This window comes from Apis laboriosa, unplaced genomic scaffold, assembly GCF_014066325.1.
Source record: "Apis laboriosa isolate Shangri-la unplaced genomic scaffold, ASM1406632v1 scaffold38_cov145, whole genome shotgun sequence".
NCBI lineage: Eukaryota > Metazoa > Arthropoda > Insecta > Hymenoptera > Apidae > Apis > Apis laboriosa.
The window spans coordinates 2,373,940-2,394,887 of NW_025223092.1; the positions used below are offsets into that span (position 1 = coordinate 2,373,940).

Below are 20,948 nucleotides of genomic sequence, written 5' to 3' on the forward strand. Positions count from 1 at the left end.
CTCTCTCTCTCTCTCTCTCTCTCTCTCTCTCTCTCTCTCTCTCTCTCTCTCTCTCTCTCTCTCTCTCTCTCTCTCTCTCTCTCTCTCTCTCTCTCCTCTCTCTCTCTCCTCTCGTCCCTTTATTTTTCTCCACGTGTCGATTGTGACGCCCTCCAGAATGACGAGTCTAATTGATCGTTAATCAAAACCATGGGATCAAGAAGGAACTGAGAAGAAAGAAGTAAGTGAAAAATAAGTAGTGAAAAAATAGAGGGGTGAAATACGAGTTGTCATTCTTTAATAACGAGACCAATGAAAACGGGCTTTATAAACGTGTTTTAATTGTTGTTTGAAACAAATGGAAATGGAATTTCGTGTTCTTTAACAGGTGCTCGATACAATTATCAGAAAGAATCTGTTGTTTATTTGGGCGCGATGATCAAACGTAAATAACCGGATTTGTTTTTCTCTTTGGTCGAAAATGAAAAAAACATCATTAAATTTCTCTCGTTAATTTTCTTTCGTTCAACTCGTTTCACCTGATCATTCGCCTTCGATCATCGTTTAATTGTTATTTTATAATTGCGTCTAGTTTTGTTATCACAATAATATAAAAATATTATAGAATATGAAGGATTTTTAGTTTATTTGTGGAATGTTAGATTTTAAATATATATATTGATGTTTGAAATTTAGTTAATATTGCTTGAGCGTGAAAAAGAGAAACGTGAAAAATTGGTAATATTTTTTGTGGAAATTTATTATGCAACGTATTTTTCAGATAATAAAATTTCATTTTCTCGTGGAATTCAATTATCGTTGCAATCATGTTTAATTTCTCGACTTAATGTTTTCGTTGTTTGTCAACTTGTGTTTTTTTTTCTTTATTTAAAAATAATCGTTTTCATTTCAGTTCGTTGAAAACAGAAAGAAAGCATTACCTGTACACACATGGTGTTAAAAAGGAGAGTATGCCGATTCAAATAGACCTTATAATATTAAATTTATAGTTAGTCAATATTTCATGTGCCTATAAAATATTCTCTATAAATATACCTTTAAATTTCTCGATGAACGAATTCTGAAATAAGATTTAGAAATTTCGATTTATTGGCGAGTGGAATAAAATAATTAAACCCGTTCCAGTTGTTAAAATCGTCCTGCACCTTTATGAAAACGCCCATTTCACGGATTCTGATCATTTGCACAGTGCTCCAGGCCTTTTGCGACCTGACTTTTTCACGCGTAAGAAACGCCGCATAATCAGCGTCATTATGCAATGCAGTGACTCAATCTCTGTTAAAAATCACTGTTCTCGCTGCAGATGTTTACAGTCCCGGCGATTTAGAAAGCGAAAGTCGTCACGTTGCCACGAGGAACGAAACGAAAGAGATCCTCGTTCACTGCCATCAAGCAAATCGTGCGCCATCTATTCCTAGTTTCGTGGAATGATAAATTATCAATATGACTATATCAACAAGGATGAATTTGAATTTCTGCCATAAAAAAAATGTTAAAAAAAATTAATATTAAAGAATGGTGATAATTCGTCAATCCTTATTGTCCATAACGATACGAAATTGTTTGTTCAATGTTGTTTATGCTACTCCTTCTGCTAAAATGACTCGATTCCCCTGTGACGAATCAGAAGAGCAGAATATATATACGTCACCTTGTTCTCCACTATATAGGCGTGATGTGTCACGTGGTCGAGTTTCCACCAATGCGGAGCGTTGCATCGTGTCACGTGATACGCAGCTAATGTGACGTCACGATTTGGCGCGTAAATGAAGCTTATAAAACAGGATTATTATTGTTTTTCGAATAATTGCTATTAAATTTTATGGACAATGAAATAATAAATTACTGTTAATGAAATTTGGAAATTATTGAGGGAATGAAATTCTAGTTGTTGTGATAATTTTATAAGCCATTCCTAATTTCTTAATTTATCGATGCCATATGTCTTTTGTTTAAAATTCAAAAAAAAAAAAAGATCGTACATCAATTTGTTCAAATTCCAATCTTCAAATCCACGGATTTGATGGATTCAATCTTGAAAAGAATTTGTTTAATGTCGGTAGAGGCGTTTGAATTTGTAAAAATTTTGAAAAAGAGTATGAAGTTTTCTTGTAAAATTTTGTAAAGAGTATGAACTTTCTCATTTTTTACAATGGAAACTTGATAGATGGCTTATCGAGGAGGAGATATTGAAGAAGCTTGACGCTTTAAAATCAGGCAAGACAAAATGCTCTACGACTTTTTATCACAAAGTTACAAGAGTTGAAAGATCGACAATTTTTTTCCATTACAATTTAGTGTTTCTTTTATTTCGTTGAGTATTGTATTTCCGAATTAATGATAATTTTGAAGAAATTTCAATTTTAAAATTATATTCTCGATGGATTCGATTAAAATTCTAATTTCTAATTTCACTAAAATTATTCAATATTCAATGTTTCAACTTACTTTAGATATCATTCATTGCAACATATATACACATATATCTATCAGCGTTAATTCAAGTTGTTCATTGACAACAACAAGATTGTCAAGTTTTTCGTCGCTTTCAACGCGTACAATCTACGTATATTTTACACTATAGTAAAATCGTAGCAGTAATCCATTTATGGAATTGGAAAGTCGATCGTGCAAATATATATTTATATATCGTATACGTTCGAAAATTATATAGGCGACAAGTCGAATTAAATATACATACATATATATATATATATAAATAAAATATACTGTTATACAATATTATACCGTTGATTCAAAAGTCGTTGAAAAGTGTAACAAAAATTGCAATGATTCTATGAAGTTAAACGTGACAAAAGTTTGGGAATGCGTTACAACGTATGACCCTGTCGTGTCATCATCATCAGCTAAGTATTACCTTTGTCCAAATTTTACTGATTCCAAGCATATAACGTTTCACGTGGCACCACGAATCTTTTACATAACGTTTTTACTACTCGACAACATTATTAAAGTAAAATTTAAGGTAAGTTACATAAATCTACATTACACTTGAGCGCGATGTTCCTCAATACTTTCTTGAAATAACCCCACTCGCATGTACCTTGAGGGCATCCTTTGTAATTAAGAGGTCTCTCGTTCGAGTACAATTTCACCTTGAAACCGTCGCTGCATCTGAAAATAATTGTCGGGACGTGAGATCGTTGTGGGATGAAATAATATCAAAATTATTACTTGTAAAAGACGGCCGCTACGTTCCCGTTGTACGGTATCAGATAGCTTAGATCGTATTTTCTGTTTCTCAAGTCGTGAAGGGTGAAATTAAGCGGCATAGGCGCGTCACCGTCCAGGTGTCCCAATAAGCTGTAGAAGAACATCAACGAGTGGAAATCGCCGAAGTAAAATATACCTTTCGGCTCTTCGTGCACGTTCCCCTTTTCCAAATTCCTGAAAATTCATCATATTAATCCGTGCAATTAATTCTCCGCGATTATCATCTTTCCAAGCATATACTCTACGAGATATCTGGTAGATAATGAATTAGATGGATCCGTGAAATTATTTAATCGATATTAAATAGAAATTAAAAATTAAGTTTGGACTTTAACTCAAAATTTTCGATATTTTCCCCAAGACGTTAAAAATAATCTAAATCTTTGTAAAAATTTTTAGAATTTTAGTTACAGGCTAAGAAAAAGAAATTCGAGTACCTGATTTTAAACGATGCTACTTACGTAAAGTGAATGTACAAGTCCTTCAGAATTGGACACGCAGCTTGGGTGTGTTTTTGAAAGTATGGGGGTGAACGATACAGATATCGATCGATGTATATGGCGAAGAATTTCAGCTCTTCCTTCGTAAACATGGCACACCATGGAGACTTTACGTCCGGATACCAAGATGTCTCACGCATGCAAACGTAATTCGCATCGAGGAGTTGGTCTGGGTCGATCAACGATTCAGATTAAATTTAATAATAAGTTTAATAAATAAAGGATAATAATAAAAACAAGAGGATTTATACCGAAAGCGTAAATGAAATGGGCAGGATCGCTCGACAAGTCGTATCTTTGACGAATGCCGTTGATCATTTTGCGAAATTCGTCGTTGAATATGAAGAGATCCCTCGTGTTGTAATAGTCGAAAAATTCTCTTTGGGTAAGATGGTACTGGAAATTGTATACTTATATATATATATACATATACGGTGATCGAACATTATTTCTCAACTTACGATACGATTTAATTATATATTAGAATAGAAACCTGCAATATTTTATCGTGGGATGTGTTCCTTATATCCACGTTGTCCAAGTTTATGTTACCGAAAAGACCTTTGATTAAGGATCTCATGCTGGCTATCGATCGTTGAGCGTTCATTGCCCTGAACTGAAGCGTCAGAAATCAATGTGAATATTGTTAGATAGAAAAATTTGGTTGGATGTTAATCACGTTTTTTTTTTTTTTTTTTTTTTTTTTTCAAGGATTTACATAGTATTGCTTCTTCAACGTATTGACAGGGCGGCATTGGATCAGTTCCGGGAAATAGGTCTTCAATCGTTGGCCAAGCCTCATCATTCCCAGTTCACCCTCCTTCGATAATATCCATACCTTCGTTTTATCGATGTACTCGTAATTATTCCAATGCTTGATCCTTTCGTAATCTTTTTGACACATTCGTCCCGCTGTTTAACGGAAACGTTTAACGGATTACGTCGAAACACATCGTATAAACGTTATATTATATATATATATATATTTATATACACAATATTCGAACCTTTGCTATGCGCGAGGTCACGTTTAATAATTTCCATATTATTATCATCTTTCAGCCTCATGCTCCAATATTTAGGCGGTGATATACTTCCATGTTTCAACAACATCCAAATCTGCAATGGCTCGCAGTCTAGGCGAGAGAATGGAATGAAAAAAAAAAAAAAAAAAAAAAAAAAAGAAAAAAAGAAAAAAATGGGAATAATAAGAAAACGATGAATTTATCCGTGAATAATAATTTTGTTATACCTACTTGGTATCATGGAATCGGTTATCGTGCCGCGAACATTCTTATATGCTGTTCTGATACCGAACAACAAGTAAGGATTTGGATCGTCAGCGTAGCAATATTCACCCACGATTAAATGACCTTCCAAGCACAAAATTGCGATTAACGTCGCAATTAATATGATTTTATCGCTCTGCATATTTTCGAGATAATCCCTGGAAGAAATGACAAAGTAAATTGTGTATTAAATTCGATTAATTCGAACGATATAGATATTATTATCGTGGATTGAGAAAGATATATATTTATTAAAATTCGATTATTATTGTTAAGAAGAGGATGAATTTAGAATTAACAGAGAATAGAATTTAGAATATATATATATATATATATATATATATATATATGTGCATCTTTTGTGGTACGTACAATTTATCAACGTTTCAACGATTGTCCGAACACTGCTGTACACCTTCTGTGATTGAGCGATTCAACGCGTACGTTCCCTTCTTTTATAGGAACGAGTTTATTAGTAGCCTTACCTCTTATTGCTTTGCACGATTTATCGAATTATTTTGGAGCACGCGTTAAAATTGATAATTACGTGGAAGCGAGGAGAAAGGAAATAAGAATAATAATAATTTAGAATAATTTACAACATACTAAGAATGATTTTGTTGTATGTCTCAATTGCCACTGTTTAGAATACTTTGTTATATTTAGAACGTATCGTAAGTGGCCAAGATAAGCTGCACGTGACATGATACCTTTGTGTACAATCTCTAAAGCTGTAACAGTAAAAAATTCAATTAAAATGTCTGATTTCATTACCTACAATAATGCGATGGAAAACAATACGATTAAAACGCCCAATAAAATTGTGAAAGAATGAATGATTGAGCGAATGAATTAATAGAAATCACAATTTTATATCTGGGAATGAATGGTAATTAAAATATTTAATCATTTCTTCTTCTTCTTCTTCTTCTTCTTCTTCTTCTTTTTCTTTTTCGTTTATCACGTCGAACATCGGTTATTATACAGAAATTTTAAGTTTTCTCTCTCTCTCTAATTCCATATACCATTATAATTCTGGATTAATTCATATTTCATAATATCCTTAAAGATATATTCTTCTATTTCATTGATCGTTATCGATACTGGAATATTTTTAGAAGATAAAATCAATGCTCAAATTTTCAGTCAAGCATTTTCTTTACTTCTTTTTTACTATTAAAATTTATTGCCATCTTTTGAATATTAATTTTGCAAAATTTTAAATTGTCCACATTTCATTCTTCTTCACTATTCACCGTGTTGAATCTCTAGATAAAACTGTGCCTAAAATAAAAATATCGACAGTATATCAAAATTTTATTAATTTATTAACTTCAGCTCGTAAAAAAATTTTTTTATTGCATTTATTTACCTTCTTTAGAACGATAAATTGAGAATACAAATTGTTTTATTTAACTGATACACTTCTTGTAAAGTGAATTTACAATGAACAATGAATATAAATTGCTCGAAATTGTTTATCTTGCACAAACGAAAAATCTGGCAAAGCCAATTGCAACTTCCACGAAAACGTTTAAATTCGATTTTCATTACTTTATATTCCACTCTCTGAACCACGTTTCAGATAGTAAAATAAAAAAAGGGTTAACAGGGTGTTTTGTTCGATCTCTAATCAAGAAAATTGAGAACTTTCCGAAGATTGGTCTAACACGTTGATTTAAAAAGAGGTTAAAAAATCTTTGATAAAACTTTTTCTAAACGAATGCTATAGATTTCTCAGTGGTGCGAATCGAATCGAAGTAAATTTTATCGACGATCACTTTTTCTTCTTTCTTTCTCTCTCATCGATTTCACCGTGGTTGTCGCGTTTGAAATATTTCACGCAACTTTCTTCGATTCGCGGAAAAATGAAATTTTGATTAAAGATATTTTTTTTTTTTTTTTTTTTGGTAATGTGCGATTTTTACTTTGTGATTTTTCTTTTTCATGAAATTCGATCGTGCAACAGAGCCTTTCATTTTTTCCAAACATATTGTAAAAGTGTTACTTATGCTTAACAACGGGGAAAGATATTAAAAGGTTTACGGTTAGAAGAATTGTCGAAGAATCGATAGAATTCTTCGTAACGTAGAACGTAATTAACAGAAATATATGACTGTTTTAATAGTGTCCCTATTACACCTTTCAATTACTTTATACTGATCATTGATTATTATACCTCGGTAATTATAGATGTTCATTTTTATTATCGGATTTAAACTTTCAATATCGCGTTTACGATGTCGTGAAACGTATATATGAAAAATTGATACATGAGATATCATTTCAAAGAATAGAGAACTGTTTGTCTCCAATAACTAATTGAAAATTGTCATCGAAGAAATTTAAAGACGTAATATTGATAAATATTTTGAAATAAGAAATTGAATAATAATAATAATAATAATATATATATGCTTACTGTAAGAATAATGTTAATTAATTCAACTTTTATTAATTATGTATTTTGATTATATTTTTACAATATAAAGAGGTTAAAATTTTTTTCAAAAATTTAAATACAATTGAAATTTATAAAGCTTGCCTTATATACTGTTTCGTTTTATTTAAAAATTAATCAAATTGGATTAATCGATCGTTTGTGAATCGTGATAATCGAGGGAAAATTTTGTTGAAAATGTAAAAAATTTATTTGCATGAAACGAAAATTAACGAAATTTTATACGCACCGTTTCCTGAATCGCTGATTCAGAAACGAATACCGGAGAAATGTCTGTTTCGCGGCACGAACACAAATTCCAATTATGCGTATATAAATGTCTGCTATTCCATCTATATGATTAACTAAAACGTTCAGTTGAATTCCTCCAGTTGTTTGCGCGTGTAAACACATAATTTTTCAAGTCTGGAAAAGATATTCTCGGTTACAACTTATTATCTAATTATTTTATGTTAAAAATTTGCATTGCTTATAAATTGCAAATAATTACATTCTAAACATAGCGGATTATACCGTGATTCTTTCCCCCTTTTTTTTTTCATTTCCATAAAAAACGATCGATAATAACGCGTCATTTACGTTACACGATATTACATTATTTTCTTAAATTCTTGGCACAAAAATCGTCGCCCCAAGATTTTCTGATAAAGTCTAATAAAGTGACACGATCTATATTTCTATAAACGAACCATTTCTTTTGCGATTTTATTTTAGCGTTAATTTCTCGAAATTAATTCTTTTTCCTTTTTTGTTCAATTAAATTGAAGATTTATTCAACTCGCCGTAAAATATAATCGGAATAGGGAAGCGAGTTTTATTGAATTTGACGAAAGGTATCAATTTGAATAACATTTGACTCGACCACGTATGTTCTACAATCAACCAGCTCTTTTATTAAAATACAAAGGGATTGTTATTTTATTCAAAATATCGTGGCCACCCGTTTTAATGCTCGTAACCAACTGGACATTGTTGTACACCGCATGAAAGTGTAATTTCGAGACACCGGTGAGAATGGAATTATATAAACCGAAAATGATTTGCATTTTGATCATTGAATAAATACGCGGAATCTGAATAATTCCTATATGCATATGTTTCAAGAAAACCAACGCGTTATCAAATCCGGGAAACACTTTAGAGGAATTAAAAAGAAAAAAAAATTGAACATTTTGGATCGAAAAAAATTAATATCTTTCCTCTTATCAATTATGGATAAATTTATACGTAGAAAGAGAAAGAGAAATTATTATAAAAGAATATTCGTTACATTCGATGATTTCTATTATCGCAATTAATAATCTTATCTCTTACATAAAACTAAATTATTTTCTCATTGCAGTTGACCTTCAGTGATCTTGATTAACCTTGAACCATAGACCATTACACGCGTCTTAAAATGCTCGGATAAATGGCAATAGTGATAAAAATGTATGATTCAATTTAAAAAAAAAAAAAACAAAGTTGACCTTCATGCGACCTCTATCAACAAATTATCATTACACTTTTCTTAACGCTGAGAAGAGCCAAATTGATAGTTCAATTCTAGTTCATTTTTTAAATTTTTCCTCTCGACGAATATCAAGAATATTTCTCACCCTATCGAAAAATTTGCAAAAGTTGTTACACACACACACACACACATACACACACACACACATTAATTTTCTACACGGCGCCCTGTTTAAAAAATCGTTGCTGCGTAAACGACATGGTTGTCGAATGGCTCGTTTATTTCCTCGTTTGTAAATTCAATTTCGAGCACGGGCCACGCGAATTCTGCCTGCCCTCCTCCGTAATATGCGCGCATTGTGCGGCTGCGATTCACGGGTAGAAAATTTAGGATCCGCTTCAAAATTTTTTCCCTCCCAGGTATCGTTGTGCAAACGGCCGCCCGTTGTGCCGCCGCGGCGTGTAAACCCCCTCGACGCTAATTTAATTTAATTAAAAAAACCTCACCCCTCCCCCCCCCCGAGCACGCGGCACGTAACGAAAAATCGCGCTTCAACGATCTGGAGTTTCAAGAATTCANAAAAAAAAAAAAAAAAAAAAAAAGAAAAATGTTGCGAATAATTATGTGAACTGTGAATTATAATTTTGGAAAATTGGTATTGTATTCTTTAAATTTTAAACGATTAACATTGTTAAAAATTTATTGTTCGAATGTGAAATGGTTTAGAATTAGATTATATCGAGTATATATTAATATATGTATATTACAAATGGAATAATCACAAGGATAATTTTTGAGAATTTTGTTAAGCAACAGTTGAAAAGGGAGGAGAGAGAATTATTATATTGAATTTCTAAGGATAGGAATGATTACGAATGTTTGACAGTTCGAATTTTTGACGATCGTGGCCCGCTTCGAATTTAGTTTGAAAGATTCGATTGATTCATTTCGCGCGCATCTCGTTACGAACTGTAATTGGCAATTAAGAACGGTTAACAAATGTTCTACGGTTTTTCTCATTGTCGAAAATATAGCATATATCGTTGTGGGTTGACCTCGTTTCTAAAAAAAATAATATATCTTTATATCTTTATATAGATTTAGTAAACGAGTTTCGACAAATGTAGGCGAAAATAATTGGTAAAATATATTAGAAAATGTTGAAATAATATGCGGCAAATATTTGCGACGAGAAACTTGAATTTTTAATAATAATATAATGGATAGATTTTATCTGGGGAGAAAAGTGAACTCTGGAAATTAAATATCGCCAATTATTTGGAAACAGAGTAATATAAAGTTAACGAATTTAAGCGTTTTACACTTTGGAAATTAGGTTCATCGCTTGAAAGCTCTGTGTCGGTTTATTGGTCACCAGTTTCGAAACTTTACGTATATGTTTTTCCAATACGACTGTTTCGTGAATTTACTTTCGCGCTGAAGCGAACTTGGGATCAATAAAATGCATTAGTTACTTATTTGCTCTTGGAAACTTTGTCGGTTTGTTTGCACATGGAAATTGTATATCAGTCATTTTGCAGTAGTGATTTTTAGCAACATCGCAGTCATATAGGAGGCATACAGCCTTGAAATTTTTTTTAATTCTTTTTTTCATCCAGGAAAATTTCAATTAAATTATCTGTTCATTCTCGACGATGATTTTATTTTACTCCTTTTTTTTTTTTCTTTTTTCGAATTTCGCACGAGATTTCAATAGAAGAGACTCTGAAAAAGAAATGTCTATTACTTAAAAGTAGATACCTAGAATCTTACTTGAACTTTCGAAAAATTTTTAAAAAGGTTTTGAGATTCTTTTTTTTTTTTCGCGGTTAAAGGAATAATCTTTTATGATTTTGCTTGAAATTTAAATTGAAAAACTTTTGGAAGAGAAATATTTATTATTTAAAAAGATGATCGTTCACAATTTTCTCGATTTTCTCGAAAAAGAGAAGAAAGGAAATAAATGTATCTTGAGAATTCATTTCACTTATACGCAATTTCCCTTGAAATTTTTATTCAAAGAGTTTTGGAAAAATTTTGAATTACAAAAAAACGTATATATAAACATTCGTACTTCTTTTATGATTATTTAAAAATAGCAATTTCCTGGAAATTTTTCTTGGATTTTCAATTGAAAGAAATTTTGAAGAAGAATTATCGAATATTTAAAACTATAATTTACTAAAATTTCATTTGAAATTTCAAAAGATATATGAAGTTTCCTTTTTCTTTAAATTTTAATTAAAAATAATTTACAGAAAAAATGTTCTTTATTTAAAAAGATAATCTTCCAGAATTTTGCTTGAAATTTCATCTGGGAAAAATTTTGAAAGAAGAGAGATTCTTAATTTCATTAAACAGATGTGATCCACTCAAAACACACCGTCCAAGTCTTTTAATTCTGACGACCATTCGATTTCCAGATATCAGATTTGAGAAGAACAAGAAACGAGTCAGCAAGAATTAGGTCCGTGTGAATTATGAGAGTTGATTAAACGCGATAACTTTCTGCCCACAATTTTCTGCTCGACTCTGGACAAAGTTAAACGTCCTGATATTTCGAAGTTGGCCGACATATGCCAATTTTAAGTGCGTTATATTGCATGTAACCACAGGAATCGTATCGTTTCAAATGATATTCATATAGTTTTTGTATTTTCTTAATATTTAGAAACACAGAACTTATTAGAATATAATTTCTAATTTATTATTTATTATTTGGTATAACTATTGTATAACTATTTATTTCTTTGTGAAATAGAGAAGAATTAGATGGAAGAATTCAATATTGTGCAATTGAATAACGTTACACTTAGTTAAAAAAAAAAAAATGTGATATCATTGAATTCTTTCTTAAATTAATTATTAATTATTTCTTATATTAATTAATTAAATTAATTATTAATTGAATTCTTTCTTAAATTAAATTCCACCAGATTTTTGTACACCTATTATTATCTCGTACGTATTTTCAAACGATCCTTGGACCTCTGTGTATCAATCTCGTCGAGTGAAAAAAATCACAGAGAGGAAAATTTGAATGGATTTCCTCCCCAAATAATCCTTCGACAATAATACAAACCTAATAATTCTAATACAACAAACAAAAATTTTCAATAAAACACCATTCCAAATTCATTCCATTTCACCTCACATTCAACACATTCCTCCTGTACCTTTCAACAATTTAAAAGAAAAAGAAGAAGAAAAAGAAAATTGGAAAAGAATCGAAATTTCCAAAGAACGATCCACGTAAATTACGCAACAAAAAGATCGAAATCGTCTCGAAAACAGCAAGGCAGAAATCGTCATCGAATCGTCCCTTTTTCCGATCGACCTATCAGATACGTGCTCGCGTAACATCGCATTCAACGATATCCAACACAAACAGATATCCGTGAAAGTAAGACCGATCAAGAAGGGATGATCCGATGATTCTTTCCTCGATCGAGACTCTTAGAAAAGGAGATGATAGGATACGTAGCCGGTCATCGTGGAAATCGCGATGCGCTTCCACAGGAAAACACAGGTAGTACAAGTATACATGTTTAAAGCCGGGAAACTGGGTCGCGTCTCGTTCTCTGTTCTTCCCTCATTCGCGGGCACGTTTCCTAGATTTTTTCCTCCACCCCTCCCCCCCTCTCCCCGCCATCGCGATGACCTCGTTGCGCGCGGACTTTCGATAATTAAATGTTTAAATTGAAATGCGGCGGAGACGATTTCGCGCCGATAGAAAATCGGGCGTACGATTATTTTCCATCCTACTCTCTCTCTCTCTCTCTCTCAACGAGCGATCGCGTCTTTTTCTCCTTTTCACGCGTATCGCACGAGGAATGAAACAAATACAATAATTCTTTTTCGTCCATTTTTTTTTTCATTTGTAGAATTAATCCTTGGATTCTGATGTTACTTTAACTTTTGTTAGAACGATCTCCCTCAATCTTCATCCTCTCACGAAATTTAGAATTATTCCTCCGAATCGGTAAGAAATAAGCAAATCTTGCCATTAGAGATGGCTGGGTATCCAGTGGGTAAAAGTATACCGAAGAAACGCGTGACCTGAATGGACTGTGTATGGAAATAACATGGTTGGCTGGCGTACTGTGGCCCGGGTATCGAGAGCTCGTATTATTTATTTATCGACTCTCATCGTTCTTGCAAACGACCGGGTACTACAGCTAGGATGCAGTCGAGTGCATCCAGGACGGCCGCATCTAGGACGTTTCCTTTGTAAATTAATGGGGAGAGAGAAGGAGGAGGAGGAGGGAGGGGAAGGATAGTTTTAGCAGTGTATAGATAAGCCGGGCGAAATGGTGAAAAATTATGTCGAGAGGTAACCATTTTGTATGCGACCTCTGGTGGCTGATGCTTTCATTTAGAGCCACTATTGCTGGCCTGTCGCATAATTAATTGAAGTAGGTTGCTACTTTTTCACGAGGGAACTTTTTTTTTTTCCTTTCCTCCTGGCGTTCTTCGCCTCCGCGATTTATTCTTCTATCCTTTTCTTTTTCTTTTTTCTTTCTTTTTTTTTTTTTTTGTTTGTTTGCTCGTTTGTTCGTTCGCATGGGTGGAGGAGTCATCGTTCTTGGCTACGTGTGGCCACAAAACAGCAAGAAAAAAAAGGTTTTGAATCGCTTTGTCTCCTTGATATCTCACGTAAACAGTTATTGGGTTTTCTTCTTTGTCCATCGACTTTTATGGTAGATTTAATTCGTAGCTTATGTTCAGCTATGAATCAGTGATCAAAGGCTAATGAATTTCGACGTAAGAGGAAAATCTGATGATCTCTTACCACGAATTACGTTAAGTCGATTTATGACCCTCTTTTTATTCCCCTTATATCGTCATTTGTCCACCAATTCGACCTTCGTGTAATTCTATTCGCAGGAATTAGTTAATGCACTTTATTCGAATTATTTTTGTACAATTAAATATTTTATCGTTCCGACACGTGGTATTGTATTTTATTACATTACCAATTATCTAAATTGAACGATGTAAATGATATAAAACGAATTTACAATAATATTGTAAGCATACGTATCGTATTTCCGTGACAGGATATGAACAATTAAATGTTTTTTTTTTAATGAAACAATTGTTTTCAGTGTTGGCTCACTTCCATGAATATCATTTTATTTAATGCGTTGCAACAGTATACAGATAGACCGTTTAACCTTGGTAAATCTTTGAAAGAAAATACAATTTGTGAAATGTAAATTTATTTTATTCTATAAATATTATTTTAGATATTACACAGTGTTGATATATTCGTGGGATATTTTTATATTTTTTGTCGTATAAAAATTGGAACCGAGCTTGTTTATTAAATTACAAATAATTTAAAATCCAGATAAAAACTAGAGACAGAGCGAAATTATATTGTGATAGAGACAAAGTGTTCTCCATCTCGCTTCTTCTAAAGCTCAATTTTTTGTACATCAATTCTACGAATATTGTATATAAAAGAATCAAAAGTTAAGAATGTTTTTAAAATAAGTAATGTATTTGATAAATCTTACATTTCAAGACAATTCAAAAGAAAATAAAAAATTAATATCTGCAAGTAAAATAAGTTGGAAATACACACAAGGAGTGTATACAACAATAATTGAAATCGTAGAAACTCGAAACTCGTGAGTCGAGATTAAATTAGGTTTGAAATAAATACCATTTAAATAATAACATTCAAGAAATTAACTAAGAACTAAGAAGCACGATAATTCATTTTACAAAAAAGATTTTCTAGATTTGCGTAGACTTTGGTTCTTATGTTTAATGCAAGCATAAAATCCTGTCGGAGAAGATTTTTAACGTTTCAAAAGTATCGAAGCTTACCTTCGTCAAGGTATTATGTCTGGCGTTGGTATTAGTGCGTCATTAGGCCACTGATGGCGGGACTGTCGATATGTTCTTTCTCTCTCAAAAAAGGAAAGAGAAAGAAAGAAAGAGTTCAAGATTGTAAGACATTGGAATATTCTGGAGAAATGTTACAAGTCTATAATCTTGATTGTGTGGAAGAAATAGAATAGAAAATGAAAGAGAAGTGTTATATAAATTAGAATCGAGTGTTCGAATGAAAATTCGACAAATTATTCGAATTACAAAAATATTATTTATCGAAATTAGTACTTAAATGCTTCAGTTGTAACGGATAAAATTATCTCTCTAAATAATTTGTTAATAAATTATATGATGTTAGAAAATTGAAAGTTTGGGTAGATATTAAAAAATCACAACGAATTTTCAATTATTTTGAACAATGTAAAAAGAGTTTAGTGAATTAAACTCACGATAAATTAAACAATATTGAAATTAGAATAAATGTTCAACGATTCGAAAATTATCGAAATATTCGTGGAACAATTGATGATGATGATGATAAAAACGAATTTTTTATATACTTTATTATTTGTTTTTAATTTATTATTTTTATCTTATCTCTATCCCTCTAATACAATTACAAAAGATTCATCAAATTTCATTTTTTCCATCTGTTCCAGGTAAGAGGTTACAGAAAATTTCTCTCTCGATTATATATCTCGATTTCTTCGTCCAAGAGTACAATACCAACCGTTTTCCTTGGTCGAAACTCGTTCCTTCTTACGGTAAGTCGATCGTATTCGTATTAATGGGAAAAGTTTAAGCCGTTCTCGGTGCAACGTAATACCGTATAATGGTTATATTAGAGAATTGCGACCAACTGTCCCGTCAAGGCAAACGCCATTACCCTGTTGACCTTAATATCCTGCTTATGATAGCGGTTTATGCAGGGACAACGTGTATCACGATACGCGATTGATTTATTTTATTTCGCGATGATTTGTTTCTGACAGAAGTATATTTTTTTCCGTACAGCAATTTTTTTTCCTCCTAAGATTGAACACCGAGATTGTACACTTGTTCTCGAAATGGCAGGGAATCGAGTTCTGTAAATAATTCTACAGAAATGCAAATAACGTTAATATTTGATGATACGCGATATCAAAAATATTCTTTGTTTTAGTTGATGAAATCATTCTTAAATTTTATCCATGTATTTTTGAAGTAATTATAATTTTTTTATTTCGTTATATTAATAAATTTATATCTTTTTATATCCAAGCATAATATTTGCAGTAAATTTTGTGTGTGGCGAAGCGGAAAAATATTTCTCGAAAATAAACGAAATAAAGTGATTCCCTCTTGTTGCACATATATTATTATTTTTTTAAATTTTATCAAGCGTGAAATATCACGTACGCGATTGAATGTCTGTTTTTTTTTTTTTTTTTTTTTTACTAAAAGGAAAAGGAAGTTATCATTCATCGATCGTTCTTCACCATATTCAAAATTTTATCGACAATGAAATTTACAATTTTATTACTTTACCTTTTTTTCGTTTCAGAAATTATATTTTTGTGTTCATTTTTCTTTTTCTTTTTTTTTTTTTTTTCCAATTTTTATCCATAAACTTGGGCATAAATCTACGTATCCATAAATTTGGCACCGATTTTAAATATTGAAAAATTGATTTTTCAAACGTAATTTCAAGAGCAAGGAAAAATATATACGAAATATATATATATATGTATTCGAAACAAATAATTGGAAAACAAATTTTGATACTTCTCACGAATTATTATTATTATTATTATTATGAAAATTAATAAAAATAATAAGATTCCTGAGATTTTAAAAATTGAAAAATTATCGTGATAAAATTACCATTAACTAATTCCTCGGTTGTAATTAATTGAAGTTCGTGTTAAACGAAGCGAGACGGAAATAATGACTGCTCAATTGTTCACACAATTGCTTTTTCCAATTGTAGTTTTAGTATATAGTTATTACTGAAAATGTCAATCGAAATCGTAACCAATGCCAAGACAGATCATTGAGATTTTCTCATTGAAATTTGACTTCCTTGAATTCTATATTCCTATCTCTCGTTTATCTTGGAATTGTTTTATGCACAACGAACGGAAATATTATTCCTTGGGAAGACGTTTGCGAAAGCGTATCACTAATTACAATACTTGCATTAATATTTCATGCGTTATTAATTAGATGAATACGGGTCGATGTGCATGTGCTTCTATGATATATATATATATTTTATCATCTATCACAAGTCACTTTTTCTAGTATTATATTCACGAAATTTACAGTGGTTACAATTCAGTGTAGAAAAATTCAGGTCGAAACTCATTGGATAATTTCCTTTTTTCGCGATTCATGATTTTTTTCATTTTCAAACTCATTTTTTCATCAAGTTAGAAATTTCATTTTGCATAGAAGAAGTTGCATCTGATTACGTTCTCTCATATTTCCCTTTTCGACGGTACACCTAATTACGAATATTGCACATTTTTTTCTCGAACGAAACAGTAGATATCAAAGCTTTAATTAAGCCGTGCATAATGAATAATTTTACCACAATAAAAAATTCAGTATTTCAGGAATAATGAGATAAAAATAAATTTGATAATTGGTGGGGACATAAGGAAAAATTTTTATAAGAGAAGAATTTAGGAATTGATAGGTAAGATTTTTCATTGTTATTTTTAAATGGTAAAGCAATAATGTTGTAAAAATAACGCAATGTTGAAATCCCTTCGTAATTTATCGAAACATTAATCGTTAAAATATGTATTTTCGTGTAGCGGTTATTCGTAACAAAACATTTACAATCGTGGAAACGATTTCTCTCGTATTTTTCCCATGTTTATCATCGAAATGATCATTCCATCGGATGAACCATTTTTTCTTTCTTTTTTTTTTTTTTTTCAAACTCACGCGAAACACGAATCGAGGCCAACACGATCCAGATCGATCCATAGTTAATGCACGCGCGATCTTTGCATCTTGCTCGATGCAAGTTAAATTATTGTATGATAAACACTGGTGTGTAACCCTGGATTCAACCGTGTCATCATTTCTCCGTTCCAATTTTTTTGTGAAACAATATTTTAACATTTCAAAAACAAATTGAATGCAATCTTTTTTGAATTGAAACAGAAACTATTTTAATCTTTTAATTTACTTTATGAGATTAATCGTGGAGTATAATGTGTACGCCATTTTGGAAAAAGTTTTTGCCGAGAATTTTCTCTTGTTTTTTAATTTAAAAAGAAAAAATCTTTTCTGGATGCGAAATATTTTTTAAAACCTTTTCCTTGCAATTTTTTATTATTTTAGAAATAGATTGTTATATGAGTTAATTGAAAGACAAAAAAATGTTCATAATAAAATAATTTAATGAATGTAATATAAAATCAAAAAGGAGAAAAATTAGGAAAATCTATGGATTCCAAATTTTGAGAGCTACGTTATATAATTTCTTCTTAGTTCTGTGATATTACATTGCTTTGGACTTGGAATTTAAGTTTCGTTTGTAAATATGCCATTTACTTCTTCGTAAATTTTCTTCTTTGTCTTTATTGTGATTTAAATTGTATAAATTTCACCCTACAGAAGAAAATAAACGTAAGCTTGTATATTAGACTACTATAATATTCATCAATGATTCGATGAATTTTCAATATCAATTTATTCGAAAACAAAACATTTTTGACTTAGTTTCTTCGTATAAATTCACCTTTCTTTGGTTTATCTAAATAATATTCTGTATTTATATAAGTGTTATTGATTGTACTTAATTAATAATATTATTTTTCAACTCGTAAATCGTTTTCCAATTATCCAAGTAAATTTACAAGATAATCACATTAATAAAGAAACAATTTTAATTTTACGAAGAGACACCTAAAGTCTTTCTTACGGGATTGATTGAAAATATAAAATTCAAATTAATAATCCAAAAACATTACATTACATTACCTCCATTAATGAAGCAGAGCGAAAAATGTAATGGAAAATTAATGGAAACGAGCGAAGCTCGTGAAAAGAAACAGATCATTTGAATTGATATTATAACACCAAATTGAATTTTTCATCAAAGTAATCCCGAAATATCTCGAATAGTTGTTTCGAATTTAATAACGTTGCGCACAATTTATATAAAAGAAAATAATTTTGCGGAGAGAATTAAATTAATCAAAAGATTGATCGACAAAACAAAAAAGATTAATCCTTATGAAATTCCGCCGATATAATTTCATGCACCCTTCCATTTCCTTTCGAAAGGAACGATTCTCGATGTTACCAATTATAATGGAACGTAAATCAAACATTCCGTTCCGCTTCGTGTTTTCCCATCGTCATTCCACGAAAATCGCAAAGCTCGCGATTTTTATCGCAATTTTCAATTTAAATATAGACGGACAATCGTCAGTGTAAATTAATAAAATTCTCACATATATATATATATATATATATATATACATATTTCTTCTTCGACGCACATTTTTGAAACGCAGCGTTTTAATTGAAACGTCCAATGGACGTATTTCGAGGATCCATTGCGGCCATTGCAGCGATCAATTGGCGCGTAATTCGACATCAACTCAACGAGGATGAAAAACAGTTATCAGCAAAACGCATTTGATCGTCGATCCATCCCGAGGAAATTATATTTATCCGATTATTTGGAAAATCGAAATAATGAAACGTGGCGGTAACACGTGGAGTTTTGCGAAGGAGCGACGTTTGATAAACGGGGAGGGGAGGGAGGGAAACGAGTTTGTTCATTGGAACGTTGCGTGCGAGTGACGTGGAATGACGGAGAATCGGATGAGTACGAAATGAATATGCGAATATATCGATGTGTAAATAAAGTTCGTTACTATCTTCTAGGAAATCATCGAGTTGATGAGATGTAAAAATATGAATCGATGGAAAGTCGAAATCTGTGCGGATATCGGATGCTTGAATGTAAAATGAATGGGAAGAAAAATCGATATAAGAGATAATTTGTTGAGACGAAATTGGTGAAATGAAATATTGTTGACGATTTTAAAATTTTATTTTTGGATATTGAAAAAGAATATATTTTGAAGGGATTTAATTTTTCCATTTCCTTTGAATAATTTTTAATTATTATTATTATTATTATTTATTTGAGTAAATAACGAATAGAATAAAGATATCTTTTTTATTTTTATTCTTTTTTTTTTTTTTTTTTGAAGAGACGTGTTTTCAACGTTAACTTCTGTGATTGAAAAAAATAAAATAATTCAGAAACGTTGCAAAAATGATTTGTTGAAAGGGAACAAAGTTTACATGATCTGAAAATTTCATCAGAATCAATGTTTGAAATTGAATTGTCTTCCATGTTGAATGTCACTTTATTTAAAATAAAATGTAATGATATTTCAAATAGAATAATTTTAATTCAAATATTATAAAATCAATTGATTATTCGATAACAAAAGATTTATGTTATTTCTTTTTTAAATTTATATTATAATTATTCTTACCATTCGCATTATTCCAATAAAAAAAAAAAAGAAACATCATTCAACCTATACCTCTATTCCTCGAAACGAAATATTCCAATCGAACTATATCAAAAAAACTATATCAAAAACGAAATATTGAAATCGAATGGAAGAGAGTAAAACCGCAGAGATCCAAAAACCCAAACAATTCCAAACAAACACTTCATAATTATCGACACGGTTTTTCCATTTACAAAGGAACAAGCACGATAGTTAATATCCCAATTTCCCGCCAAAACTATGCAGAAGCTCAGAATTACCCCCTTCTGCACGTGATTCCATACCTCTCCTTTCGTGTTTTCCTATTGTTCTATTTCCAATTTTTTTTATTTTTAAATCTTTCTCTTGCAATATCCAATTAACAATCTTCTCTTTAGATAAAAATTGAAAAAATAATTCTAATAAAACTCGATCCACTCGATAATTTAATTCAATTATTAATATTATTATTAAACTATTTCAAATTTCCTTTTAAAAAAATCCTCCTCGACAGAAGATCTCCACGCGATTCCAGATTGGTAATCACTGTTACCACTCGAAACACGAGGCCCTCACGTATCGTTCCAGTATTTGCCCGGTATTTCGAATCTCTCTCCCGAGCTTCCATCGGTGGGCCACGCAAAGGAGAGA

The 20,948-nt window shown here is 31.2% G+C and overlaps 2 protein-coding genes across 3 annotated transcripts in view; one reads left to right on the forward strand and one right to left on the reverse strand.

Moving 5' to 3' along the window:
- The window catches only part of LOC122715543 (furin-like protease 1), a 297,202-nt gene that overhangs the window by 83,399 nt on the left and 192,855 nt on the right, over positions 1 to 20,948 (forward strand). The window lies entirely within an intron of this gene.
- Positions 2,982 to 5,165, reverse strand: LOC122715545 (multiple inositol polyphosphate phosphatase 1-like). Its single transcript, XM_043937815.1, has 8 exons — positions 4,991 to 5,165; positions 4,742 to 4,870; positions 4,453 to 4,646; positions 4,228 to 4,350; positions 3,986 to 4,130; positions 3,696 to 3,903; positions 3,196 to 3,408; positions 2,982 to 3,135 (listed from the first exon to the last, which is right to left on the reverse strand). Exons 1-8 carry the CDS (start codon positions 5,163 to 5,165, stop codon positions 2,982 to 2,984), a joined length of 1,341 nt encoding a protein of 446 aa, XP_043793750.1.

Coding starts and splice junctions, on each gene's coding strand:
- LOC122715545 (XM_043937815.1), bottom strand. CDS start 5,165: ATGCAGAGCGATAAAATCATATTAATTGCGACGTTAATCGCAATTTTG. Junction 4,871..4,990: donor AACCGATTCCATGATACCAA/GTAGGTATAACA, acceptor TCTCTCGCCTAG/ACTGCGAGCCATTGCAGATT. Junction 4,647..4,741: donor TGACCTCGCGCATAGCAAAG/GTTCGAATATTG, acceptor TCCGTTAAACAG/CGGGACGAATGTGTCAAAAA.